Source organism: Mustela putorius, unplaced genomic scaffold, assembly GCF_011764305.1.
Source record: "Mustela putorius furo isolate JIRA1106 unplaced genomic scaffold, ASM1176430v1.1 tig00000905_pilon_pilon_pilon, whole genome shotgun sequence".
Taxonomy (NCBI): Eukaryota; Metazoa; Chordata; class Mammalia; order Carnivora; family Mustelidae; genus Mustela; species Mustela putorius.
Genome location: NW_025421511.1, coordinates 5,731,860 through 5,758,604, shown reverse-complemented (window position 1 = coordinate 5,758,604; position 26,745 = coordinate 5,731,860). Strand labels below are relative to the sequence as shown.

The 26,745-nt window shown below is 63.3% G+C and overlaps 2 protein-coding genes across 9 annotated transcripts in view; both read left to right on the top strand.

Moving 5' to 3' along the window:
- Nucleotides 1-13,178: 13,178 nt before the first annotated feature.
- Nucleotides 13,179-26,745, top strand: part of CLN8 (CLN8 transmembrane ER and ERGIC protein) — a 36,889-nt gene continuing 23,322 nt past the window's right edge. For 5 of the 8 annotated variants that reach the window (XR_006608449.1, XR_006608446.1, XR_006608447.1 and 2 more), the window contains exons 1-2: nt 13,185-13,729; nt 24,126-24,750. Coding sequence is in view for 2 of the 8 variants with exons in the window: in XM_004766761.3 (XP_004766818.1) it covers nt 24,208-24,750 (543 nt within the window). In the remaining 6 variants the exon portion in view is untranslated. Of the gene's footprint in view, nt 13,730-17,731; nt 17,817-24,125; nt 24,751-26,745 lie in introns of those variants that run through there. The other 3 variants (XR_006608444.1, XM_004766761.3, XM_045086196.1) reach the window with 3 other exon arrangements.
- LOC123393622 (nascent polypeptide-associated complex subunit alpha, muscle-specific form-like) lies at nt 13,287-17,798 on the top strand. Its single transcript, XM_045086164.1, has 2 exons — nt 13,287-13,344; nt 16,780-17,798. Exons 1-2 carry the CDS (start codon nt 13,287-13,289, stop codon nt 17,796-17,798), a joined length of 1,077 nt encoding a protein of 358 aa, XP_044942099.1.

The following is a 26,745-nucleotide window of genomic DNA, read 5'->3' as shown; positions in this document are numbered from 1 at the left end:
TCTCAGAAGTCAGCAAAAGTGCAAAGAAAGTTCGATGATATTCTTTTTATTTATTTATTTAAATTCAGTGAGCCAACATGTAGTCCGTCCCTGGTTTCAGAGGCAGAGGTCAGGGATTCCTCCGTTGCGCCGAACGCCCGGTGCTCACCGCACACGGGGTCTCCTTAATGCCCAGCACCCCGACCCCCGAGCCCTCCCTTCTGAAACCCTCAGCTTGTTTCCCGGAGTCCAGAGTCTCTCATGGTTGTCTCCCCTCTGATTTCTTCCCCTGTGGTCCTCCGTGCTATTCCTTACGCTCCTCGTAGGAGGGACCCCGTATGATGATCGACTCTCTGCTTGACTGACTTCCCTCAGCACCATCTCCTCCAGCCCGTCCATGTCGATGCAAATGGTGAGCATCCGTCCTTTCTGACGGCGGAGTCGTACTCCGTTCTGTATATGGGCCACATCTTCTTCATCCATTCGTCTGTTGAAGGGCAGCTCAGCTCCTTCCACAGTTTGGCGACCGTGGCCATTGCTGCTATGAACATTGGGATGCAGGTGCCCTTCTTTTCACCACATCTGTATCTTCAGGGTAAATACCCAGTAGTTCAGTTGCTGGGTCATAGGGAAGCTCTAGTTTTAATGTCTTGAGGAACCCCCACGCTGTTTTCCAGAGCGGCTGCAGCAGATCGCATTCTAACAAACAGTGCCAGGGAAACTGAACAACCACAGGCAGAAGAATGACACTGACCGTTCTCTGACACCGCGCACAGAGATAAGCTCAAAATGGATGAAAGACCTCAACGTGAGGCAGGAATCTACCAAAATCCTAGAGGAGAACATGGGCATCATCGACATCGGCCACACCAACTTCTTTCAAGACACGTCTCCAAAGGCAAAGGAAACAGAAGCGAAAATGAACTTTGGGGACTTCATCGAGATCAAAAGCTTCTGCACAGCCAAGGAAACAGTCAAGAAAACAAAGAGGCGACCCACGGAATGGGAGAGGATATTTGCAAATGACAGTACAGACAAAAGGTTGATATCCAGGATCTATAATGAACTCCTCAAACTCAACACACACAAAACAGACAATCACATCAAGGAATGTGATTTTCATTGTAAATGTGTGACTTCTGGCTTGTCCGCTGTAACAGACTTACTGGGCCGGTGTACGGTGTTGGTGCCAGGGAAGACGGCGGCGGGGGGAGGGGGTGTATACAGGGCCCTGTCCTGTCAAGCAGAGGCTCCCCTGAAATGACCTGTCAGTTAAGAGCAGCAGCAGCAGCGAAGCGAGGAGCATGATTAGCCAGAGTCCGGCGCAGCTGTCTGCCTGTCCGCAGCTCGCTCTCCGTCATCCGGTACTGTACGTGAGTTCCTTTCGAAAACTCGGACACTGGAAAGATTTCTGCTGTTTATCTTTGTCCACGTCTACTCTGTGGCTCGGAAGTTGGCGACACTTAATGTGTTCAGACCAGTGTCACTTGATTCTTCGTTATGGCGATGGGCCACCCGCAGACGCCGTAGCGAGGAAGGAGCCGCGACTTCAGACACGGAAGGAAGCCACGACTCCGCAGACATGGAGGGAAGCCACGACTCCGCAGACGCGACTTCGGGCCTTGCATCCCGCCCCGTAGCACCACCTCGCATTCCCAGGCACACCTCGTGCAGCCCTTGCTGTGGTTTCAAACGGCCAAGAGGGATGCTCTCAAACCAGTAGTGCCAGCGCATTCCGGTGCCGGTGAAGTCCACTTCCAGGTGATCTCATTACACTGTTATGGTCTTTTGCAACTTAGAGTGTGAAAAATCCTATTTTCTACCAACAACATATTTTGCAAAGAAGATGTTCAGTGACCGTGAGGGCCACGTTCAAAACACACGCACCTCTGTGAACGTCCCCACGGGCACGTCCTCTTTCCAAGCTCCTGGGACAGACACCCCGCTGGCTGGGAAGCCCGGTGGCCTCTCAGAGGGCCCTGTGTTCCCCCGGCCCGTTCCCCCGGCCTCTCCCATGCTCCTTCCCTCCTCTCTCCACATGCAGGCCCTTGGCCTGAAGCTCGTTTCCTCGGGAACTGAGACCCCGCTCAGACCAGTCACACGGCCCTCCGCGGCCCTTGCTCCCTGCTGGCCCCGGCACCGTGTTCCACTGAGCTGACCCCCACCACTGCCAAAACGCTGTTTCTACAACCCAATCCCCAAAAGGCTGTTCCGGGTTCAAGCGCCCAGGCCGCGCGTTCTCTGAACCCCTCTCCCGCCACCAACCATGCACCAGCGCCCCTGCTATGACAGTCACCAGCGGCTGCGAATTTCTGCCTCATTCAGCATCACAGCTGTGCCGTGGCCCCTGCCCCGCTCCGGGCCCCGTGGACTCATCCTGTGGAGCTTTCACGTGACCTCAGCCATGACCTTGGAGTGTCGCCCTTCTCCTTCCCAAGCGACATGATTGCTTTCGTCTTTCTTCCCCTGAAATGATGTTCCTCCTTGTAGCTGTCGTCCTGGGTCATACTAAGGCCTGGGACCCAACCGTGAGCCTCCCGAGCGCGGGGACAATATGGGATCGCTCTCTGGTCTCCGACTCCCAGTGAAGCACGTGGCAGTAAACACACACGATACTCTTACATACACTTGAGGGCGACCATCGGGTGAACCCATGCGTCTAACTCTTGTGTCCCCATCGGTCATTCGCGGGTTCATGATGTAGTTATTGGACACCATTTAGGTACAGGGCGCTGTGCTGGAGAGAGTCTTGACCGTGCCCTGTGTTAACTACCAGGAGCGTTCTTGGTCTGCGAAGAATCACAGATGCTCCTGTTTTACTGTCAAGCCCACAAGCCGAGTCTGTTACTGTTAGGAGGCTGCTGGCCAAAGAGCGGAAACTGGGAAATCAGAAAATCTTACCCCGACTTGCCAGGGCCCGGGAGCCGGAGCAGGGACGGATGCTGGTGGCACGTGTTGGGTAGCACAGCTGGGGGGTCTCGGCATGGGTGGGGCGGGGGCGTCGCATCCGTACAGATAACAGTAAGGAGACCTGATCTCGGTCCCAGAGGGAGACATGACCTTTCTCCTCAGGGTTCAGCAAGCGCCGGCCTGAGAGGTGGCCGGGGAAGTCACAGGCATGACACTGCCTTCTCAGGACACTGGACGAGACCAGGCGTAGGAAGGGTCCCAGAGGACGGCTTTCCCCAGCAGCTGTAAGCTTCTGCCCTGAACAGCAGAGCTTCTACGAGCCGGGAGGTCCCCGGTGGGGCAGGGTTTCCTTAGGCTCTCTGTCGACGTAGCTCTTTCTGTCCCCGAGTCCTGTGCTCTCCGTGATTCCCCCAATTCCCTCACTGCAGTCGCTGTCAGCGTGGGGTCTGTTAGTGCCCCTGGGAGCTGAGCCACGTGGAGGGGGGACGGGGGACTTCGCAGCCGGGTCGGCGGACACGGGGCTGGCCAGTCCGCACCAGGACGGAGGCGCCCGGCACAGGCCCCCTCGGCTCGAAGACGCTGGGTCTGAATCCTGATGACTCTTCGGCCTTCTCCGGCACCGCCACATGCTCCCCGCCCAGCCTTTCTCAGCCGTCTTGGACCCACTGAGGATATTTGGTCTGTAATTCCGTAAAAATTTGCGAAACGCGTCAGATGGTTGATTCTCAGTAAGAGCTTGTTTCCATTGTATTCGAAGAAAAAGGTGCTTTCCTGAGAAGCTCTGAATACATCAAAATGCTAGCGGATTTTGGATCCTTCATCTCGAGTGACCAGTTTCCCTGAGAAAGAGCCCATCCCCCACTGGAATCAAGACTAAGGGAAGCTTCCGGAGGTGAGACACAGACCCGGGTTCCAAGGCCCACGATCCGCGGACTCACCGGATTCGGAAGCGACAGCCCGCTCTCACCGGGACGCCCGTGAAGACGTGGAACGCGGAGCGCTCGTCTGAGGTCGGAAACGGACACCCGGCAAACCCGTCTGCGGATTCAGGCGTGAGCAAGCCGCGGCCCGGGGCCAGCAGACTTGCCCAGTGAAACGTCTTTAATTAGAGCTGCCTGGGACCTTTACGCTTCCGGGAAAATGGAATTAGACCCCCCACCCCCCCATCGGACGCAGGCGGAGGGCGCCCAGGCCGTGAAGCCTCCGCTCCGACTGCCCGTGACGAGCGTGAAAACCACCACGAAACTCCGAGTTTTGAGGTAACGAACATCGAGTCGACGTTGTTTCCGCGTATTGATTTTCGCTCAGGAATTTAAGTGCACAGGATTGGTAAGACAACTCTCCGCCCGGCTTGGCACAAGCTGACAAAACCGGGTTTCTGGGATCGTGTACTGTCGGTTCCCTTCACCTGGCCGGCGGGGTACGGCTCGGACTATAAACTCTACCAAGAAAGTGCGTTGTACACGGAGGAGGGACAGATCTTCCATTTTAATCCTTAGTTAAAATCGACCAGTCACTGCCTCCGACCAGCTAGAGTTCGTGTGAAAATACCAGCTGACGCGGGAGCCTGGACGAGGGGTCACCCGCACGCTTCCAGCCGCGGACCCCCAGACTCCTCCACCCCGCTGCAGCCCGGCGCCCCAGCAAGAAACGACGAGCATCCCCGCCAGGAAGCTGGGCGTCTGCTAGTGTAGACCGTGAGGATTCACCCATCGGGCACAATGGGGTCCCGTGCGGGCGGGAGGTTCTCCGCACTAGCTCCGGACGCCGCGGATTGCAGATCTGATGCTGGTTTTAAGGCACAGACAACTTCACGGTACGTGTCTCACACACCTCAACCTGCACACGAGAGGGAGAAAGGAACGAGGGAGGAAGGGGAGCCCAGCCAGCCGGGCGCCGGGTGCAGAGCGGAAGCGGTGCAGATCACCCCGTTCCCGTGGCCGCAGCCTCTGCCTGGTCTCGAGGCCGGAGATCAGCAAAGAGCATCTCAGGTTTAACTCAGTTGCTTTGTTCTTATAAAAGGGAAAAAGTAAAGCTCATAGGGAATTGTACTTGCCAAAGCTGCGTGAGCCTCGACCTCACCTCAGGCCGGCTCTGACCAACCCCCCAGGGGCTCGGCTCTCACACCCACTGGACTCCGTTCAGTCGCCCACAGGGGATTAAGTCCAACCTCCATAGTGCTCAGCACGAACCCACTATGAGGGCTCCTGTCTCTCCCTGCAGAGGGCTCAGCGCCCCCCAACAGGACTCAGCTCCCTGCCCCACAGGCTTCAGCTCTGCTCCATGGGGCTCAGCTCCCCCCATACAGCCTCAACTTCCCATCGCCCCCGAGGGACTCAGTTCTCCCCACATCGGCCTCACCCCTGTCCCCTTGCAGGCCGCCTGCCCTGCCCCTTCCTCACCCAGACCTCTCCATCTATGGACCCAGCAGCTCTTGCCGCAGGGCCAGGCGGCGGCCACGGGTCGGCCCTGGTCGCCGCAGGACGGGGGTGGGGGGGTGCTGTTTTTCATGACTTCTTTGCGGCCACGATTTGGGAACATTATGCTTTGAGCTCACAGGTCTCTAGGCAGGCTGAGCCAGGTGGTGCGAAGTAACTTCTAGGTCATGATTTTCAACACAAAAAAATTCACTATGTGATTTTGCGGCAATTTCCCAAACAAACCAAAGCAAAACCAAACCAAACCAGAACTCCAGCTCCTGGTCCGCTCCGTTCCTGACTGGGTTAGCAGAATCGGCTCCACCCACGCACCTGCCAGGAGAGAAGGAAAAGGCTTTTCCCACGGATAATACATCCACATCCGCAAATTGTGTCTGCATTTTTCCATACGCAGCAATCCGGGATTGTCTGGCCGAGATCTCTCTCTCTCTCTCTCTCTCACACACACACACAACCAAAACCAAGAGAGAAAACAGACCGCAGGAAGAGCTCGTGGGAATTCCGGAGTCGGAGTTAGGATGTGTGTCCCCTGCAAGTGTGTGTGACTGAAGTGAGCAGGGCGTGGGGGGGCAGGTGTCGCTGGAGGAGCGGAGCGACACCTCCATGTGCGTGAACGCAAGCGGACGTCCTAGAAAGGAAACGTGAAGACGTGAAGCTGAAACCCGCCGTGAAGGGAGCGATCGGGTGGGGGTGCAGAGCCGGCCCGAGACACCGGGAAACAGGACATGCGACAAGCAAAGAGCACGCGCGCCTCGGGCACGGGGACGGACCGCGGGTGTCGCCTGCGTGCTCCGTCGGTGCAGCGCGCGGATCTGGATCTCAGGGCCGCGCGTTTGAGCCCCTGTGGGGTGTGGAGACGACCGAATGATAAGTCCACAGAAACTTCGAAGATGCATGTGACTGCCGTCCCAGAGGAGGAGAAAGAGGAAATGGGACCGAAGACCTGCTGGAGGAGAGAAGAGCGAGCGACGGTTGTCAGGGCCCAGCAGAGGACCCGAGGGGAGGAACCACGGAGCCGCGGGGGGTGGGGACGCTGCTGACAGCCGGGGCAGCGAGGGGCTGGAGAAGGCCGCTGTGTGCAGGGAGCGGCTCCAGGGGAAGGGCCCGCTAGCAGGAGCACACGACACCACAGCTACGCGGCCCTGCGCTCTCCCTCTGTCCCCACACCCGGAGGGCCATTCTGCTTGTCCTGCGGCCGGAGATGGCGCGGTAGGGACGAGCGGCCCCAGCACGCGTCCCGGCTCCTCCACCCCTTCCTCGTCTCCTGGGCCGGAGCTGGGGGAGCCGGGTTTGGTCTGCGAACTGCGCTCCGCGCTCCTGCTGCAGCCGTGGGGCCGGGAGGGCAGCCCGTGGTCCGGTTTCATTGAGGGCACTGAGCAAACGTCCACCAAGGTCGCTCAGCTCCCAGGAGCTGGGAAGGGGACAGGGAGTTAGCGTCCAAGGGGGCAGAGCGCCAGTCCGAGAAGGTGAGGGGTTCAGAGCGTGGCTGGGGGTTATTGCACCGCACGGGGAATGTGCTTAATGCCACTGAGTTTGACACTTAACAATGGCTAAAATGGTAAATTATATGTTATGTGTGTTTTACCACAATGAAAAAATACACTGAGGTTCACGTACGTGTCTCGTCACTGTCGAGGAGAGAACCACAAAGGTGGGGAAGACCGGAATAGCAGCCGCACTGCTGGACTGCGGCGGAGGAAGTCGGAGTGGGCTCGCGTGGCTCGGTACACGGCGCTGACGATGCGTGCCGGGCGCCAGGCACTGCAGGTGCGTGACGGGGACGATGGTGATAGACTGGACGGACGGAGCGTGGGTGCTGGGTCGGATGAACGGACGGAGAGAGACGGTAGAGAGCTGGATGCATGGACGGATGGATGAGTGAATGTGTGGATGGACGGACGGACGGATGGGTGGATGGACGGATGGGTGGGTTGATGGCTGGGTGGACAGAAAGTCTCCCAAGGCCGTGATGGGCCCAGGGAGGGCTGCCTGGTGGAGGGCAACACACGGGCCTCCCCACGTGCTTCTCGAGCAGTGTCATGAGAACAGTCTGTCCAAAGTGGCTGCTCCAGCTTCTGCCTTCCAGATGGCAGGGGAGTCCCGCACACCCCCAGTGGGAGCCCGGATCCGGCGTGAAGGGAAGTCTGAGAGATGCAGCTCTGGCTTAGCTAAGCCGCACAACACGGCCACCCCGGAGAAAACATCGACGAGTAATGGCGATAAAGAATCGTGAGGAGTAACTCAGGAGACACGGAGGACCCCCAGGCAGGGTCTGCGCCGGGCCGGATGGGGGCCGTAGTGCTAGTTCAGATTACGACAGATCACAAGGTCAGGAGAAGGCAGCCCCTGGGCTGGGTCCTGGTGGCGGCAGGGCCCCAGGAAAGGCAGTAACGTGAGCCAGCCCACGGGGGTGACGGTCACCATTGGGACAAGGAAGCCATGGCCCAGGTGGCGTGGCAGGAGCGGGACACTGGATGACCGCTGGCCCCTCAGGGCCATGGGGAGGGGCACTAGATTGTATGCAGGTGACACTCTGTCATTACCCCCAGCATCCAGCGCGTGACCCGGCACAGAACGAGCACCATAAACAGAAGAGACCCCTGAGCTCAGAGACATCTGCCTCACGTGTTAGGAAGGAAGGATCCCAACATGAGTCCAGCAGCGTCTCTCAGCGCTGGCCCGGCCCAGTGCGGGTCTCAGTAAACTTCGCTCGAGGGCTCCATGAGTTCGAGAAGGAAACGCACCCACTCCTTCCAGGACGGAAAACGTCTTCCCCGTAAAGACACACGTCCTGAGGTGGGCAGCGGGTGACGGAAACGGTCCAGCCCCGAGGCCGCACAGGCAGAGACTCAAGCACGGAGATGCACCACGGTCAAGAAAGACGGCGGGTGACTTTTGCTTCCTCTCGTAGCACGCATGATACGGTGGCTTTGGTACTGGCTAAGGATCAGGTGCCGCATGGACTGAGGCATGACCTCCACGGTCGGCTTCGTTACTCTGTGTCACCACACGCAGTGACACGTGTGGCATCTGTGACAAGAAACACTGAAGGTCGTAACTCCCCCTGACTTCCAACTGTACAATGGAGTATCGCGAGAGATAGTCAGTCACTGACCCCAAAAAGGAGGTAAACGGAGTCGAGATCAAAACCATCAAAAAAAGGAGTTGAGTCAGGCCACGAGACGAATCGCCACTGAGGAAGAGCCAGTCTGTGTGCGGGCGGGGGGCTGCAGGGGGCTCGGGGCCGCGCACGGGCCGGGGGTCAGGAGAGGACAGTTCATCCGAGTGTTGACATCAGAGCAAAGGAAGGCCGGAGCAGATGCCGCCCGAGCCCATGTAACCAAGCTCAGTTCAGCTTATTGGTGAGACGGCCCCAATCCGCGCCGTTTAAGAAAATGCCGGCCTTACGGGTTTCCTGAAAAGCAGACACTGGCGGGAAAACCGTGTGTCAGCCGCTAAGTGCTTGAGGGTACACGCACCGGGCTCTCCGTCCCACGCCCAAGGTTCAGACCGCGAGTCCTGCCGGCCCGGCATACCCTGCCCGCATCCCCGGCTGGACACTGTTGCAGCCGAAGTCTGTTCCCTGAGCGTCCCTCGGAGGTGCTGGCCAGGGGTCACCCGTGGCGGTGACTGCCCGTGTTGCCGGGGACTGTTTGACACGTGAGCGTGTTTAAATCTTCAAGCTCTGGTGGTTCCCATTGTGTGACGCAAGAACGCCACGAGGACCCCCTGCCACCAAGTGCTCTGGGACAGCAGGGTCTGAGACGGCCGTGCCTGACCACCAGATGCCCCTGCGTGCAAGGCGGCCACCAGCACCGTTCCACGCCGTTGCCACAACTCTGGGCGTGCTGTCAGCCTGAGCATGACCCGGCCCTGCCGGCCACAGAAGGTGCCTGGCCGTCCCTGTGGGGCTTGTCACAGCCACACGCCTGTGCGGGCGAGACTGCCGCCCCCAGAATGTCAGCCCCACCCACCGGAGCAGCCAACCCCCACCCCCGAGCTCCCCCGCGGCATTCCTACCGCGGGGGTCTGCAGTCTCCCTCCGTGTCCCGGCGGAGGGACCTCCCGGAATGATGCCTCCTGACCCACGAGCTCTCAGCCTCCGCGCACCTTCTCCCCTCGTCCCCCCCCCCCCGCCCCAGAAGAGAAGCAAGACGGAAATAAGGCTGCCACGGCCGGTGCGGAGGGCAGCAGGACAGTGCAAGACCCGCCTGCGGTCCCTGAAGTTGTTACCTGTCTTGTTTTCTGTGCCCGGATCTGTAGGAGTTCCCCGCCATCGCCCCCCGACCCCACCATCCACACAAGCGCCGTGAATCACGGTGGGGACAGCGGCGAGCAGGCGGCTGCGGGTCCCCCTCCACGCCACCCCCAGGCTTGTGACCTGTGAGCCTCCGTCTTGTGGCGTGGGGAGGACCACACGCTCCCTGCCTGGCTGTCCCCCACAGCTGTGGCTGGGCTCCACCTAGTGTCTTTAGCTAAACGTCCTGACGGTGAAATCACAACCCGAGATGCGGAAGGACGCTTGGAACCACGAGGACCAGAGCATCTCCACCGCCGGGCAGCTGGACCAGGAGCCTCCGCGCTGGCACCACCCAGTGGCCAGTGGTGGAAGCAGCCCCAGGAGAGACCGTGGGGCCTAGGAGGGATTTCCTGACGCCCCCCTAGAGGTTGAACTGCCCCCCACCCCTGAAAACACATTCCAGCGCTGACGCTTGCAAGCAGGGTGCACGCGGGAATCCTCTGAGCCTATTCCCCGAGGAAAGGCGCCTGCCCTACGCACGCGTCACGGACGGGACGACAGGCGGCCGTCATCGTTCCAGAGGCCACCAGGGCCCGTGTCTGGCTGGTGTGTGCCCTCCCAGGGCAGACAGCCTGGACAGAGGAAGCACGGTCTGTCCTGCCCTTTAGAAGGATGCTGGTGCCATCGCGAGACTCCCCCTCCCGGGCCCTGATCACCTCCCAGGGCTACCCCCTGCACCACCTCCTCCAGTCCGGGTGGGACACATTGGGCCAAGCGGACTCTTCTCCTCCTGGGCTGGGAGCTCGGACGGGGGGCAGCTGGGGGCGGCATGGCGCTCACCTCCATGCGGCTGACAGCCTAACCTGGGCGCACAGTGGGCGTTGGGTGAGTGCTTGTGGAGTGGACGCGCGGTGCCTTAGGGACCCCCATGCCCACAGTGCTGGTTCTCAGGCCCTGCATCCTGAGGCTGACCCCACAGCTGGAGCGCAGACTGACCGGCCTGAAGGAGAACCTCTCGTCCTGCCCCCACAACCCCCAGACCCCCGAGCTGCACTGACCAGCCACGTGGGCCAGCCCCGTGCCCACCTAAAGGGCAGCCTGCATGCTCCCCGCATCATCTTCTGCATCCCCGCTAATGCCAGACAGGATGTGATGTCTCTTCCCAAAATCGCCGTGGACAGGCCGAGTGCCAGACAGAGACGGCGGCGACATGCCCAGCCCCACAGGACGGGCCTCGGGGCTCCCCGCAGCCAGGCTTCGTTGGGGACCGGGTGCTCTGAGTCTGTCTGGGCCGGGAGGACCGGCGCGTCCGGCCGACGCTCACCGCGCTCCCGGGTTGTCGCTGACCCGCTCCCGCGCTGGCCCGCAGCGGAGACACGCGGACACCGTGCGACCTTCGGGGAAACGAAGACCCTTCCCGCCCCTGGCGGCGCCTGTTAGGGCCGGGCCGTCCCAAGGGCCGCGCTCCGCGTGCGAGCCTGACCGTCCCCCGGAGTCGCGGGAGACCCACGGGGCAGCGCGCGGGGCTGCGGTGCGGCGCCTCGCGCGTGGGAAGCGGCCCTGGGGCCGGCTGGGGCACCCGGACCGCGGCCGCCCGTGGTCACACCGCGCTCGGGCTCGGGCAGGAGGGGCCGCGCCGCCCCCAGCCGGGAGCTCCCGACGGAGAAGCGGGTCTGCGGCCCGGTGCGCGGCCTCGTCTTCCGTGGGGACCTGGACACGCCCCGCGCGGGGTCTCGGCTACGCGGTCCCCGGTCCCCGGCGCTGGAAGCTGTTGGCGGGACTGGTTCCTCGGCTTCGTCCTCACTGCGATGGCCCCAGTGGGCGCTGCCCGGCCCCGACCAGCGCGGGCTCGAGCTCGGGCGCGATCCAGATTCGGGGGTCGGCGGACTCGGCCCGGCGCCCTCGGGGGAGACTCTGCGCCCTCGTCAGGCGGAGCGCGCGCCGCAGCCTCCTCTCGCGGCTGGTCGCGCCCGTGGGGCCCGCGGTCCTCCAAGGCGGGTCCACTCGGATTCCCCGAGGAGCCGAGCGCGCGCCGACAGGGAAACCGCCTCGACCCGGGGTCAGGCCGCACGTCGGGCTGAGGTCAGCTCGCGGGACCCCGGCTTCCCGCCACCCCCAGCCGCGACTGCGGAGACGGGCCGCGGCGCCCCCCGGTGTCCCGCCTTCCGGACCCGCGTGGCCGCAGACGCCGCCCGAGCGTCGCGGGGACAGCGTGGGCGCCTGCGGGGCCGGGGCGAGACCGTCCCGGCGCGGGGACTCCGGCGGCCCCGCTCCCGGCCTGGGCTCGGCTCTCGGGCGCGTGAGTTCGGGCGCGTCGGCCCGCGCGGCTGCGGCTGCGGGAGGCGGAAGGACGCGGAGGCGCAGCGACCCGCGTCCACCCGGCTCCGTCGCGTCCGCGGGAAAACGGACGCGGGCGCCCGGGAAGGGCTCGCTCCCGGCGCGCAGCTCCGCCGGGTCCCCGCGCCGCGCCCGAGCCAGGCCTGGGCCGCCAGCGGGAAGCGCGGCGGGGACTCGGGGACTCGGGGCCGCGCGGCTCGGGCAGCTGCCCAGGTCCTTCTCCGCCCGGCGCCGCGGGCCGGGCCAGGGACGCGCAGGAGGGCGCGGGCGGCGGAGGCTGCGGCGCGCGGTGTCGTCCCCCGCGGCGGCGCTGACGAGGCGCGGACCACCCGTCGCGAAGGACGCGCGACCCCCGGACGTCCTGCCTGCGGCCAAGCGGCGGCCCCGGACAGCGGCCGCGGCCCTTCTGCGGTGGCGCCGCCCGGACCGCTCGCTCCTGCGCGGCGTCCGGCGTCCGTTTCTCTGCGGGTCAGGCCTGCGCCGGCACGAGCCCCGCGTCGCTCCTCGGCAAGGGCCGGTGTAGCCGACGGACTCTGCTCCAAGACGCCCCGGTCGGAGACACGCGGCCCCGCGACGACGGTCGTGCGCGGGGAGCCCGGAGCCGCAGGTCTGGGCCGTCCCGGGGCCGCAGCGGGGACTGCGGGCGGAGGGTGCGGGGAACGGCGAGCCCACGCGGGACCAGCGGGTTCGGGTCGTTTCAGGGGCCCTGGGCGGCGCGGCTGTCGGAGGTTGGCGTCGCCCTGAGCGGGGCTCGAGCCCAGCGGGGAGCCGCGCGGGGCCGTGGCGGGTGGGGCTGCGGTCCGCCCCCGGAGCCACCGCGTCCTGTCCCGGGACTGGACAGCGCGACCCGGACCCGCACGCACACGTGACTCGGAGGGAGCGGCCACCTCGCGAGCTGCCTGGCTCCCTTGCGAACGCAGTGCGGTGTAGACGGCGTGTCTGCCCCTTTGGGGCTGTGTCCAGTGGGACAGGAGCGGTCACGCTCACTCGCCAGCGGGCTCCGGACACCTGCGCCCCTACAGACGCTTGTATGCGGACTCGGGGATCTCTACCAGGGCGGCTGTCCCGAGGTCAGTCCCCGGTGTCTGGGCGTCTGTGATCTCTTCGAGTGGATCCTGTCCTAACGAGACCTCCGCTCTCAGACGCCTGCGAGCCGGAGCTAACTGACCTTGTGGCTGACCTCTATTGGCAGGAATGAGCAGATGGTCTTCCCCGAGGGAAACAGAATAAAGCAACCTCGTTTGCACTCGTGACCAGCTGACCGGCGTGGGGGGAGGGGCAGGTCAGCGTGCGGGGGCACCTGCGGCTGGTAAGGCCTCTCTCAGGTCAGAGACCCGCCCAGCCCAGGTCACAGACCCGCCCAGCCGCCGGGGGCTGTGACGATGGGCTTCCTGAGCCGGCGGGAGCCCACGGTCCTCCGCTCCGCCCTCTTCCTGTTGGGTGACTCAGGCCTGCTTTGTCCTGCGCGTGCCTGCCAGGTCACTAGGACGATCAGAGAGGCTCTGTTTTGGTCCAGTGAGGACTCAGCGCCCTGACCAGTGAGCAGGAAGTCCCCTGGCTCCTGCTGCTCCTCCGGGAGCAGGGCAGAGCAGGGCAGAGCAGGGCAGAGCAGGGCAGAGCAGGGCAGAGCAGGGCAGAGCAGGGCAGTGCTGGGGCTGGCTCCCTCGCCTTGGCCTTGGTTCAGTTCCTTCCAAGGAGGGAAGAAACCGCAGTCCGAGGGGTGTTCCCTGATCGCCGCTGGACGTTTCTGCCGGACGTCCCTCCTGCCTCTCCGTCTGGGCTCTGCGCAGCTGCCGGGGAGCTAGACTGGAAGGGAAACTCTCGGGTAAGTTCTCCTCGTCGGACAAGTTCACCCACTAGCCCCCTTGGTGGGTTCGCCAACCTCGTCACGTTCTACTTGCGCTTTTGTTTTTAATTTAATTTAATTTTTTAAATATTTTATCTGAGAGAAACAGAGCAAAAGCAGGGGGAGAGGCAGAGGGAGAGGGAGACGCAGGATCCCTGCTGAGCAGAGAGCCCGGTGGGGGCCTCCATCCCAGGACAGTCCCAGGATCCTGAGCTGAAGACGGACGCCTCACTGACTGAGCCTCGCAGGGGCCCTCTACCGCCTTTTTAAACACACTGAATCTCTATTTTCTTTTATATGCCTCGATACGTGATTTCATTTTTAAAGATTTACTTATTTGGGGAAGAGAGAGCGGGAGCAGGTGTGGGGCTCAATTTCATGACCCTGGGATCATGACCTGTGCTGAAATCAAGACTCAGACGCTGCTCAGCCAACCGGGCCGCCCAGGTGTGCCCTGAATTTGATTTCCACGTGACATTACACTTTGTGTCGGGGGTAGAGGGGGCAAGTTTTGAGCACGTAAATTTGTCCGGTAACTAGTATCTGAGCGTAACGAAATCCAAGGGCTTCTACCTCTCCGCCGACGGGACTTACACATTTCTCAGAGCGCCCCACATTCTCCAGGCCCCCGAGGACGTTCTGAAGCCACGCCAGAACCGGCCAGACCGGCTTGGGCGAGAAGGCAGCCTCTCTGCCTCGGGACTGAGCGTGTGACTAGAGGCGGTGCCCTGGGCTGGACTAGGCTCTCTGTGGGGCTGCACTATGGCGCTGTCCTGTTCCTTGTTGCCGATCCGTGCCCGTGGGACGGTGGCAGCGTCTCCGGGCCCCCTCCCCCCACCTCACCAGCTGTGAACACGGAAGGTGCCCACCTTGCCGGATGTCCCCCAGGAGAGGTGGGGCAGACCGTGGCCTGCTTGGATAGGCCCTCAAGCACAACCTAGCCTCCTGGCCCTTGAACAAACATAATCTTTATCAAGGTATATTCTTTTTTTAAAACATTGGCTGTTGTGGTCATCTGTTTGACGGAAAGATTCTTGTGCCCCGGGGTGACCGTCGTTAGGTCACAGGTCATCATTTTCCACAGAGAGCCCTGCCCTGGCTTAGCCAACAGGCACTCGGCAGAGTGTCTTGATGTTCCAAGAGACTTGAGACCAGTCTCAGCTTTTCACATCGGTGGCTCAGAGACATTACTCGGACCTTCCAAGGTCACACCAGCAGCGGAGGCAGGGGAGCCAGGTTCCGAGCCCTCAGAAAACCCTGGACGTGAGCCTCAGGCACCGTGGCTTGTGGTTCAAAATCACGCTTCTCAGAACAAAGAGGCGGACACAGAGAGTACCCATTGAAGCAGGAGTGATTCCAGCAAGATGCAGTTTTCTTGGACAAACGTTTTTTCTTTCTAAAATGCTTTCATTTTGCCATATTTATTAGAAAATATTATCCATAACACTTGTTTAAAAATGCTGACATGGATTTTATTCAGGAAACTAGCACTGTAAGTAGGGTGTCCCTGTGGTGGGCTTTGCGGGGGGCGGGCACAAGCGGCTGTGTGTCCAGGCGCTGGCTGCTGGGCAACACCAAGGCCAGGCCTCTCTTGCCGGACCCGCCCAACAGCATTCTTGCAGAAGCAGGCCAGGGTGACAGCCAGGCGGGGGGATGCTCAGCAGGACTGACCATCCAGGGCAGAGCCCTAGATCCGAGACTCGGGGTTAGAGGACCCCCAGGAGAGCCCGCTGGGAGCAGCTCCACGGAGCTGGGGCGGGCACCTACCCCTGGAAGGACTGATGTCGTGAGACTCCTGTTTGGGGGGGGGGGGTCTGTTGTCTGCAGATCATGAACCAGGTTCCGACGCTTTAATTCCTATTTGGAATCTGTCTCCTGCGCAGCTAACCGAGTTCCCCAGTGAGAAGCCCTTGGATCTAAAGCAGGGAACTTCTGCCCGTGAGAACGCGGCCATCCCAGCTGCTGCTGATGGGCAGGAGGAGAGCTCAGCCGCCGTCTGCTGATGTCTTTTAAAAATCTGTCTTTTCCTTGACCAAGCCTGTATTGCTTATACGACCGAACAGAAAGGGAACCTTGGAACCGTAGCCCCTCCCCCAAAGAGCACATTTCTGTCGCCTCCAAACACTTCATTGCCTCCTGTTTCACAGCTCAGCGTTGTTTCGCTGCGGAGGGTAGTTAGACAAGTTCCTCGGCCTCACCCATGCTGAGCCCTGGTTTTCTTACCGAGGAGACATGCCCGTCCGCCTACGAGCCCCTGAGAATGTGCCAGACTCACGGGGCCCAGGTGAACCATTTCAGAAAGCCCTTGCCCGGTGCCTCACCCTGTACATCTGTTGTCATCTCCGTGGGAGGGAGGAGGCGACCGACCGGCTGGACACACGGGGGCCCCGTGGGAGGAGAGTCCCGTGGGTTGTGCCTGTGCAGAAATCAGGCTGCATCTTATTCAGTCTCTTGGCTCCACCTGGTTATTTATTACCAGCTTTACCTGCCTCTTTTCAATTTTTTTTTAAAGATTTTATTTATTTGTCAGGGAGGGAGAGAGAGAGAGCACAAGCAGGGGGAGTGGCAGGGACAGGGGAGGCAGGCTTCCCCCGGAGCAGAGCCCGGTGCGGGGTCCATCCCAAGACTCTGGGACCGTGACCCGAGCTGAAAGCAGATGCTCCGCTGACCGAGCCCCGCCTGCGGCTGCTTTTTAGGCCCGACCTCCACCTCGGCACTAGGGCGCTAGGCTTCAACGACTGCGGCGGAGCGCAGCATCCTTGTTCCTTGTGCTTCCTCAAGTGCTGGGGGTCGGAGGGGACAGAACCAAGTCCCCTTCATGCAGGTCACATGTTGGTCAGAAGACACAGAAAATAACAAAGAGCTAAGATAAGCATATAAAATACAAAGTATCTGCGGAGTTAAGCCAGGAAAGAGAGAAAAGGTTTCCGCGGGGGGTTTTCAGGGGTGAGGGCCCTGCTGTAAGGTACAGCGAGCCCCTGGCCCATGAGTCAGCGCCCCCCCAGCTGCGGCCGCGTTTCTGTGTGCAGGTCAGGGCTCTGAGGTTCCGGGGGGCACCGACTTGTGCAGCGCGGGTCTGTGTCCCTGCGGAGCCCGGAGTCTTGCAGGCGCGGCTGCTCCCGGCTCTCCGGAGCCAAATCCCCCGTTCGGAGCCCCGGACCCTGTCTTGGGGGCTCGTCCCTGTACAGCGAACCGTGAACGAAATCGGGGCGGGCCGGGGCGCACACTTGGCTCCCCTCGAGGTCTCGTCTGGGGTCTCCTGACCGCGGAGGTGACGCCGCGCCCCAGAGCTCTGCGCCCGTCTGGCCGTTCCCGCCGCGCCTTCCGGAGCAGGTGCGCGGCGCGGCCCGTGTCCCCGCGGCTGCGCCCGTGTCCCCGCGGCGTGGCCCGTGTCCCCGCGGCTGCGGCCCGTGTCCCCGCGGCTGCGCCCGTGTCCCCGCGGCTGCGCCCGTGTCCCCGCGGCTACCGCCGGCCGCGCTCGGGCCGACACGCCGGTGCCCCGCGAAGCTGTGCGGACCCCGCGGGGACGGACGGCGTCGCTCCTCCGTGCGGCGTCCGGGGACACGACCCCCAGAGGACGCGAGCCGGGCCGCACCGGGGCGCTCCCGCCGGACGGACGGACGGACGGCCGTCGGCGCGCGCAGGGCAGCCCGGGCGGCAACCCGCGGCCGCAGCTCCTTGTGCGGGTCCCGCCGGTCCCCGCCACAGGCCGCGGCGCTTCCCGCGCAGCCCGCCCCGCCCCCCCGGCCGCACCGCGGCGCTGCCCGAGTCGCGCTGGGGCTCCGTGGGGTCCGGGGTTCCGGCGGGGGCTCCGCGCGGTCCGCTCGGGCTCCCCCCTCCCCGGGTCATCCGGGCCCGGCGCACGCCGGAGAGGGCGGGAGGCCCGGCGGGGGCCGCACTTCCGGTCCGCGACCTTCTCCCGGGGCGCCCCCCGCGCAAGTGGTTCCGCCCGGCCCCGCCCCCCCCGCGCGTGGTTCCACCCGGCCCCGCCCTAGGCCCCGCCCAGCGGAGCTGCGCCTGCGCAGTCTTGTTTGCGGCCGGGTCGTGACGGCGGCGGCGGCGGCGGGTGAGTGCGGGGCCGAGCGGGTCGCGGGGTCGCGGGGTCGCGGGGTCGCGGACGGGGGGGGGGCTCCTCTCCGCGGGGCCGGGCCGGTGCTGCGATCCGGTGCTGCGCTGTGGGTGCGCGCCTGAGCCCGGCCCCGGCTTGGCCTGGGAGCGGGGACGCGGCGGGCCGAGCTGCAGCCGCGCGGGTCGCGAGTGAGTCCTGCGGCGGGAGCCCCGCGTGCGGAGCCGTGCGGGGAGCCGTGCGGGGAGCCGTGCGGGGAGCCGTGCGGGGAGCCGTGCGGGGAGCCGTGCGGGGAGCCGGGGCCTCGCTGCAGGGCGCTCCGTGCGGTCCGCGCTGGGTCGGGAGGCGCCTTCTGGGAGCGGTTCGGGCCCTGCCCGTGCGGGGTCCGCTGAGCCCCGCCGACCCTGGAGGCCGCGCCTGAGCCGGGGCCGTGCGGGGAGCGGAGCCGCGGGGCGGGGCCGGGTCCGGGGCCAGAGCGAAGGCTCCGTCCCGTCGGGCTGATTCGCGGGGAAACCGAGTCCGGCCGGCGGGAAGGAGCGCCGCAGGGGCGAGGCGGGGCGAGCCCGACCCTCCGTGGGCAGAGTGGGAGGAGCGTGGACGGCGGTGCTACAGCGGCCGCTGCGCCCGAGCAGGCCCGCGCCCGAGCCGCCGTGCGGTCCCAGACTCCCGTCCGGGCTTCCACAGCCCTGCGGGCTCCCGGGTCCCGAGTCTCCGTTGTGCCCGCGGCCGGCCCCGCTCCACATGCTGCAGACCTAACGCCGCGCGAACCCGGAGCCCGACTCGGAGCCCGCGTCATTACTTCGGTCTCCGGAACGTGGACCCCGCGGGGAGACCAGGCCAGACCGGCCGGCGAAGGGGGGGAGGCCGGGGTCAGCTCGTGGGGGTCGCGGGTGCGGGTGAACCGCAGCCTTTGCACGGGCTCCTGCTCCCGGGCGAGAGGGAGATGACCGCCCCTTGGTGTCCTGGGCCCCCGCCGGCGGACATGGCCGGTCCGCAGGGGGCAGTGACCGTGCCCTCTCGCGAGGTCCGGTGATCCTCGGGTGGACAGGAGAGCGTGCAACTTCTTTCATCTTTTTTACTTCATTCCCAAGTTTCAGTTATCGCAGTCAGATACGAAAACGCTGCTGTCCGCGGCATAGCTTTGGTCCTCCGTGACCTTGTCCGTGGGTGTCCGGTGGAGCTGCTGGGGTCCTGGTCGCGGCCGCCGGGTCGCCACAGCCCTGGAACTCCCACTCGGGAATTCTTTTTTAAAATGCCTGGTTCCATGCAATGCGTCAGCTTGATCCACTGACGTGGTTTGTAGGTAGATTTTTCACAAAGACGGCGAAGGCCCGCAGAGAGTCGGGAGTGGGACTCGCGGCCCTCCGGGAGCCAGGGCCTCCGGCTGCCGCTCGCCCACCACGGAGAGGCAGAGCGGGAGTGCCCGGGCCCCAGAGCCTTTCACGGAGAAGAAGGGCTGAGTGTGAGCCACTGGGCCTCCTGGGGTGCCCGGGAGGGAGCAGTGACTCCGAGCTGTGACGACGCCTGCACTCCAGGCCACGTGAGAAGCCCTCCGACCTCGGGAGTGGGCACGCAGCAGCAGTACAGCGGTAACCCGGTGTCCCCTGTGCCATCTGGGGGATGCCGTCAGGGGTTGTGGTCCGGCTGGCAGGCCAATAGGAGATAAGAGGAGGAATGCCTCTCTGTCCCCCTGTCTGCGCCGCCTTTCTGGAACAGAGCTTGGCCGGTCTGGCAGGTGCAGGGATTCGGGTAGCGTTGCGACACTGTGGCAGGGATGGCGGTACCTCCCCAGGGCTCGGGGAGGCCGACTTGCTGCCCCAACTGGGTCCCTGCAGGTGCCTGTGACCCTCGGCCCGGCCATGGTCACTTGGTGGCTCCCCTCACTGGAGCCTCCCGGCCCGGCTCAGCAGGCCCCGAGACACCCGTGGTGCCGGGTGAGGCTACTCCAGCACCCGCTGCTGGGAGACACCATGTGGCAGCTGTGTCGGAGCCCGTGAGGTCCGGTTTGGAGCTGGCGTGGGGATGAGAACGGGGGTGTTGGTGAGCTGTCGCTGTTTCTCTCACTGCTGTGTCTGTGCCAGCTCCGGCCTGTCTGCGGCTCTGTGCTTACACCCGAGACCGTCCCAGGACGCTGTCCAGGAGGCCCGCAGACCTGGCCGCCAGCCGCAGGTGCGCCGTGTGCCCTTCGGAGCGAGGCTTTTCCTGGGTTCCCGAGCCCTTGCCCAGTCCCCGTTGCCCAGAGCAGTGCTTGCGCCGCCCAGGGCCTGCTTTATGTGCGCCTCCCCCTGAGCCCTGTGCCTCCCATCCTTGCCTCAGGGTCACACTGTTAGGGACTCGAGCACGTGTGGCCGCAGGAACGAGCCTGTGCTCCAGCCTCATCCTAAGCACTCAGGAGCCTTCGTGGGTGGCTGGCGGCCATCTGCCCCGTAGCCGCCCAGGATGGTGCACAGGGGCTCCCCTCCCTGAGCATCGGGTCCCCTCCTGTCCCCGTGCTGCTGGGTGGGGAGCGGGGACTCACGGGCCTGCTTCCAGGGTTTCTCTCCAGCAGGATAATGCGATTTAATTGTATCTGCTCACATGTCAAACCGCTCAGGCACATGGGACACAGGTTCCGCCAGCCTGGTTTGGGAGAAGGAAGATACTAACCCATCCCACTGCCGAGTCCACGGTTTCTGTGACCGGATGGGGACTAGAGACCATGCCAGCACAGTGGCTCTGCGCCTGCCGCAGGCACCCGGCCACGCAGACCGTCACTCCAGGGCAGTGGAGGCAGAGTCTGGAGGTGGGCCCCGTCCCGGGCGTGTGGCACAGGCAGGGGAGACTCCGGCCCTTGGCAGAGCCTATGCTGGTGACCTGCGTGCCACAGGGACCGGAGCTCCGAGGTCCCTGACAGGGGCCGATCCAGTTCAGAACAAGGGGGCTGGGCGTGGGCTCGCTGTGGAAACCGGAAACAAAAACTAAATGACCTAGTGTGGTGTGCCCGGCACGTGACAGGCGCCTTGTGTTAGTGAGCCCCGTCCCGCTGTCCTGCATTCCTGTGTACACTTCTTGTTCTCATCAGAAACCGGGGCCCACGACGGTTGTGAAACTTGTTTTCTTAGCGCCTGAGTAGGGGAACCAAGATCAGAACCCACTGTTTATGTTCCTCGGGCCCTGGCCCCCCCGAGTCCCTCACTCCTGACCCGGAGCTCCCTGAGTAACGCCTGTCCTGGCCACTTGCGCTGGGGCAAGACTGAGTCCTGGAGTCACGGGGCCCCTCCGCTTTCAAGGCCGAGGTGCCCCAGGAGTTCGATGACTTGGCTAAAAGCACATTGATGCAATCGTGGCGAAGTAGGAACTGTAGCCCGGATCTTGTGACTGACTTGGGGAAAAGTGCACGAAGCAGTTGTGGGTAGAGTCCGTATTTTCGCAGTTGACGGTTCTGCCAGGGCAGCTTTATGCTGGTCACTGTGCTCCTGAGCCCTGGAGATGGCTGGCCAGAAGCGGCTCGGCGCCTGTAAATGTCATAGTCCGCACTCTCGTGGGTGAGCCGGCGATATACTGCAGAACCAGATTGTTCTGGGTGCTCCTATGGGGCAGGTGCAGCTGGGGGGCACGGAGCAGAGGCTCCGGGAAACTACGGTCAGCATGCTCGTGGGTCCTAGAGAGGAAGGCTCGCCAGGCCACCCCCATGCTGGGCCCCGCCAGGGGAAGCACTAGGTCCGGAGGCAGGGGAGGACCGAGACCATGAACTTCGGTGGGGTTTCCACGGGATGGGCAGGCAGGACAGGGCGAATGATTCGGGACGGGCTGCTTTGAGCAGTTTCGGTGGCTTCGGGGGCTGGGGGTGGCAGCCTGGGCTGATCTAGGCAGAGGAACGCTGCTCCTGGCGCGGACGGTGGGAGGCTGGGCAGAGGGTGCTGCGCCTGGCGTGGTGAGGGTGGGGAGGCCAGGCTCTGGAGGGTCCGTTCCCTGCTTTGCTGTTCCCTAAGAGTGGGCTGGGCCTGGGCGGGCAGTGTCCCCAGCAGGGAGGTTTTGAGATGTCAGAACATCCATGGGGAGAGACGTGCACATACCTGTGCACAGGTACCAAGAGCCAAGGGCTCTCGCCAGCCTGTGTAGAGTCAGCGAATGAGTGTGGTCTCGTCTTTTCTTCCCGAATCAGAGCCCTGCTCCCGGAGAGCCTACTTCAGAGGTCGCGTTCACTGAGAAATAGGAAAACAAACACTTCCTTGACTTTGGCCTTTGAATCTAGGAGCATTATCAAATCCAGGCGTTCAGTGGTTAGAAATGGTTCCTTTGCAGTTTGGGTTAAGTGAGCTAGTACTCTGCATCCTGACTCGTCATGGTGACCACGTGGGCAAAAGAGCCGTTTTGTTGCTTTTTGCTGAATAGTCACAGATCGACAGCTGGTCTGATGCTTGTGGCTCTAGGCTCTGCTCAGCATGGTGTCTCCCGAGGTCAGAGTCAAGGCCGCGCTGTGGGCAGCCCGATTGCCCTGCAAGCCTGCTTATCATTCACCAGGTGTGGGGGACAGCCCTCGGCTACCCGGGGAAATGCCCCATGCGGGAAGCCCCTGCAGAGCTGGGGGCCCCAGGGGGAGCCTGCAGACCAGGCCTCTGAGGCCCCTTGGTGAGCCCCTGATCCTGGGGTCCCCTCTCTGAAAGTCCGACATAGGGAGCTTGTTTGGACGACTCGAGACTCTGGCGTTCGCACTTGTACGAACAAAATGTGTCCAAACTTAGGTAAATTTGACTGGTAAGCGTAATTTGAAATCTGTGCCCATGTTCAGTGAGTGCTTCCTGAGCTCATCCTGTGTGCTGAGTGCTGGCTCAGGCGGTGCGGGTGCAGAGATGGACAGGTGGCACGGCTCTGGGCTCTGAGAGCTGCTGGTCTGGGGGAGGTTGGGGTCCCAGCAGCAGAGGTCAGGGCACGTGTCTAGATACAGTGGTGGGGGGCCGGAGGGTGGGTGGTCTGTGGCACTTGCTCTGGTCTGAGAGGGCTTCTGGAGAAGCGGCCCGGATGCTGAGATCTGCAAGGGGCTGACGGGTGGGGCAGGTGATGGACTCTGAGGTAGGGCCCCAGGAGGAGCAGAAGCCCCGAAGTAATAAGGGAGACGGGCTTCCAAGGAAGCAGAAGCCTCAGTAGGGCAGGAGCGGGGAGCGGGTGTGGCGCGGGGTCCTGAAAGCGCCAGGAACACAGACCTGCGCGACGTTCTTCCAGGGGCAACTTGGGGTCCGTTCTGTCTTCGTAACTAGTGTCACCCGTACAAGTGTCTTCTAACACGGAGGCAGGACACTTCGTAGCGCTCCCGGAAATCGGGTTTGAGGTTCCTTTTCACGTTATCTCCAAGTTTGGTCGAAGCTGCGTGGGGACGGGAAGTCGGTTGGTTGTGAGAGGAAATAGTTCGTGCTTCTGGGCGTTGAAAGAATGAACTTGTGTTTTTACGTTGTTGCAGAGAATAGTCAGCAGCATTTTCCGTTGAACATATTTCTTGATTAGTGAGCGAGTCTGTGGTATTTTCTCTTCCCGTAGGCAGCCATTGGAGAGTAGGAGTCTGGAAACAGGGCAGTGATAATCTCTACCCACAGCCCTTGGGTCACGTGCCCCCCGTTCGTGTTTTTACGGATGAAGTGGAGTTACTTGAATTGGAGAGCTGCGTGTGGCCCTGGCGGTGATGTGGTCCAGGGTGGGAACCCGGCTCCAAGCCCTGGGGAGAGCAGTTTCTGCGGTCCTTCCTGCGGTCCACGGATGGGCGTGCGCGGCCGCCCTCGCCCCTCTGATCTGGGCCCCACGTGCTTCCCACGGGGGACCAAGGGTGGACTTGGGGCTGGGTGGCAGGTCAGCAGACCAGGGCAGGGGCGCAGGCTCTCCTGGGGTTATGGTAAGGGCTGTGCTCGTGGTGGAGCGTCTGTGAGCACCTGCCGCGGTCCCCGGGCATGGGAGGCCAGCCCGTGGGACGCGGGGCTGTGGCGCGTGGCCATGCCCCCGCCGGCACCATAGGCGCTAGCAGCCCTCCAGACTGCCGATGACCCCGGCCAGGAAGCTGCTGCGTTAACAGCAGCCACGTGACTGAATGCGTGTCACCCCCGGGGAGTGTGGCGTGACCCTGGGTCGGCCCGCGGTCGGGTCCGGGATGGTGCCTGCTGTGGGCTCCGCTTCCGGCCTCGTGCAGGGCCCCCGGCAGGGTTCTCTTGTGGGGTCTGTGTGCCTTCAGTCACGGGGAGGAGGGTGTGGAAGTCTTCACGACAGCGGCATGTCGGTCACGCTGGAGGGGGCTGTGGGCTCGCTCCTGCCTCGTCCGTGTGCGGTGACCTGTCCTTTTCACAGGTGTCCGTGAGTTCATGCGGACCGCCGAGGCCCCCACGCTGACACTGTTCCCGCGACGCCCACGGGAGACTCCGCGAGCACGATGACTCCTGGGAGCGAGGGGGGAACGGCAGAGAGCGTCTTCGACCTGGACTACACCTCCTGGAAGGTCCGCGCCACGCTGGCGGTCGCCGGCTTCGCCTTCTACCTGGGTGTCTTCGTGGTCTGTCACCGGCTCTCATCCTCCCTGAACGCCACGTACCGCGCTCTGGCGGCCCGAGAGAAGGTCTTCTGGGACCTGGCGGCCACGCGCGCCGTGTTTGGCGTTCAGAGCACGGCGGCGGGCCTGTGGGCCCTGCTGGTGGACCCCGTGCTGCACGCCGACAAGGCCCGCGGCCAGCAGAACTGGTGCTGGTTCCACATCGCCACGGCCACCGGCTTCTTCTTCTTCGAGAACGTGGCGGTTCACCTGTGCAGCGCGCTCTTCCGCACGTTCGACTTGTTTCTGGTCGTCCACCATCTCTTCGCCTTCCTTGGCTTTCTGGGCTCCGTGGTGAACCTGGGAGCCGGCCACTACCTGGCGATGATCACGCTGCTGCTGGAGGCCAGCACCCCCTTCACCTGTGTGTCCTGGATGCTCTTAAAGGTGAGCATTCCCGGCGCGTCGCGGGGTCTGGCCTGTGGCGTGCCTGGACGACAGTTCCGTGGGCGCTGCGCTCCGCGGTCACCCCAGACTGAGCTGCAGTGTCGGAGTCCGTGGGGAGCTCCTCCCGGCTGAACTCTGTGTCCCTCGCTGTGATGGCTGTGGATCTCACAGGCTCCCAGCCCTGCCCGGGGGTCCGTGTCCCCCGCCTCCCTCGCACCCGGCCCGGGCAGCCATGTGCTGTGTCCGTGCATCTGCTGCGGGGACCCGGGTTGGGGGCGCGTCTTAGCCGTGGCGAATAGTACTGCTGTGAGATGCGGAGGCATTCGCCGCTCCTCGAGGTCCTGGGGGCAGGTGTTGTTTGGGGAGAGCGCTCGGAAGTGGGATGACCGGGTGGTGGGGTGGTTCTGAGATGCTGCCCCTGGCTGTCCTCTGCCTGCCCGCGACGCCTGCACGCTCGCCCGCCCTGGTCTCCTGCGTGTCATGGATTCGGGCCCCTGGTGGCTTCTGTTTGCTTCTCCCTGGTGATCGGTGCCCTCGGACACTTCCATGCGGCTGTAGGCCGTGCATGTGTCTCCAAACTGTCCGTGGCCTCGCGCCGTGTTCAAACCAGAGGTTTCCGTGCCCTCGCGCCCTGTAGTCCTTTTCCTGCGATGGAGAGCGCGTGTTCTGCTCACGTGGTCTGCGGGTGCCTTTCAGCTCCACAAGGTCCGAGTTTACTCGTCTCTCTCGCCCGTGCCCTTGGGGTCGTGCCCGGGCAGTCGTTGCCCAGACCAGCGTCGTGGAGCTCTGTCCCTGTCTCCTTCCGGGACTGCTAGTGTTCGGGCTTCGCGTGAGCTTTCGGCCCGTCCTGACTGGAGCGTCTGGTGCAGCACAGGCCCAGGGTTCCCAGCACCACCCGTCGGAGGGACGGTCCTTTCCCTGTTGTAGGTTCGTGGCCCCTTCGTGGCGGACGAGCTGCGTGTCCGTAGTGGACTTTCTTCGGGCCCCGGCCTCGGAGCCCGTGTCCCTGCCAGCGCCGTGCCGTCGGAGCGGCTGTGTCGTACAGTTCGAACTCAGGACCTGTGCTGCCTCCATGTGCTCGCTCTCAAGGCTCTGGTGACCGTTTGTGGTTTTCTGCGGCTTCCTGTGGATTTCGAATGGTTTCTCCTGTTTCCGCAGAGAGCGCCATTGTGACTTCGGTACACGGCGTTGAACTGGGGCTCATGTCGGTGAGCCTTTTAGTAAAATTTTCAGTTCCTGTGTTCTCAGCTTCTTGATTTCCTTTTGGGACTTTTTTAATAATTTGTTTAAAGCATCTTCTGTCTCTGCTGAACTCGTTTTGTTCCTGCGCCATTCTCGTGACTTCAGTGACCTGTATCTTCCTGACAGTTACGCGTCCTTCTCCGTCAGATACGTCTACGCCCAGTCCCTTGGGGTCAGGTACTGGAGGTGGACCTTGGCCCGAGTCTGTGCTTGCCCGAGGCCGTAGCTGTCTGTGGATCAGACAAAGGCGGCCTGTCGCTCAGGCTCCGCATACTGTCCTCATGCAGACCCGACCCCGCTGCTCAGCCCGGCTGAAAGTCCTGGGCGCTCTACTGGCTCTGTCCCTCCTGGGGGATTGTGGGCCACCGGGCCATGTGCCCCCTCCGTGTGCAGCTGGAGTGGGGGGCGGAGGCCGCAGGGTCTGCCAGCCCAGCCACTGCCTCTTTTCCCGTGGGCTGGGGCAGCTGGACCCTGCCAGACCCGTCAGAACTCCAGGACCGGCCGGACCGAGGCCAGTCCTCCGCAAGCCCCCAGGAAAGTTGGGGTGCGGGAGGGTTTTGTGCCGAGCCGGAGCGTCTCCCGGCGTCTGTCCCTGCTTGTGTGCCGCGTGGCGCTGTGTCTCCGGAATCGGTGCTGTGTTACGACCCCAGGCGTCGGGCCGTCACACCCTCCGCTGTGCGGCGTCTGTGGCCTGTTTGTTTCTGAAAGCGCATTCTCAGAACCTGTGTGGGTCCTGCGTCCAGTCTTGATCCT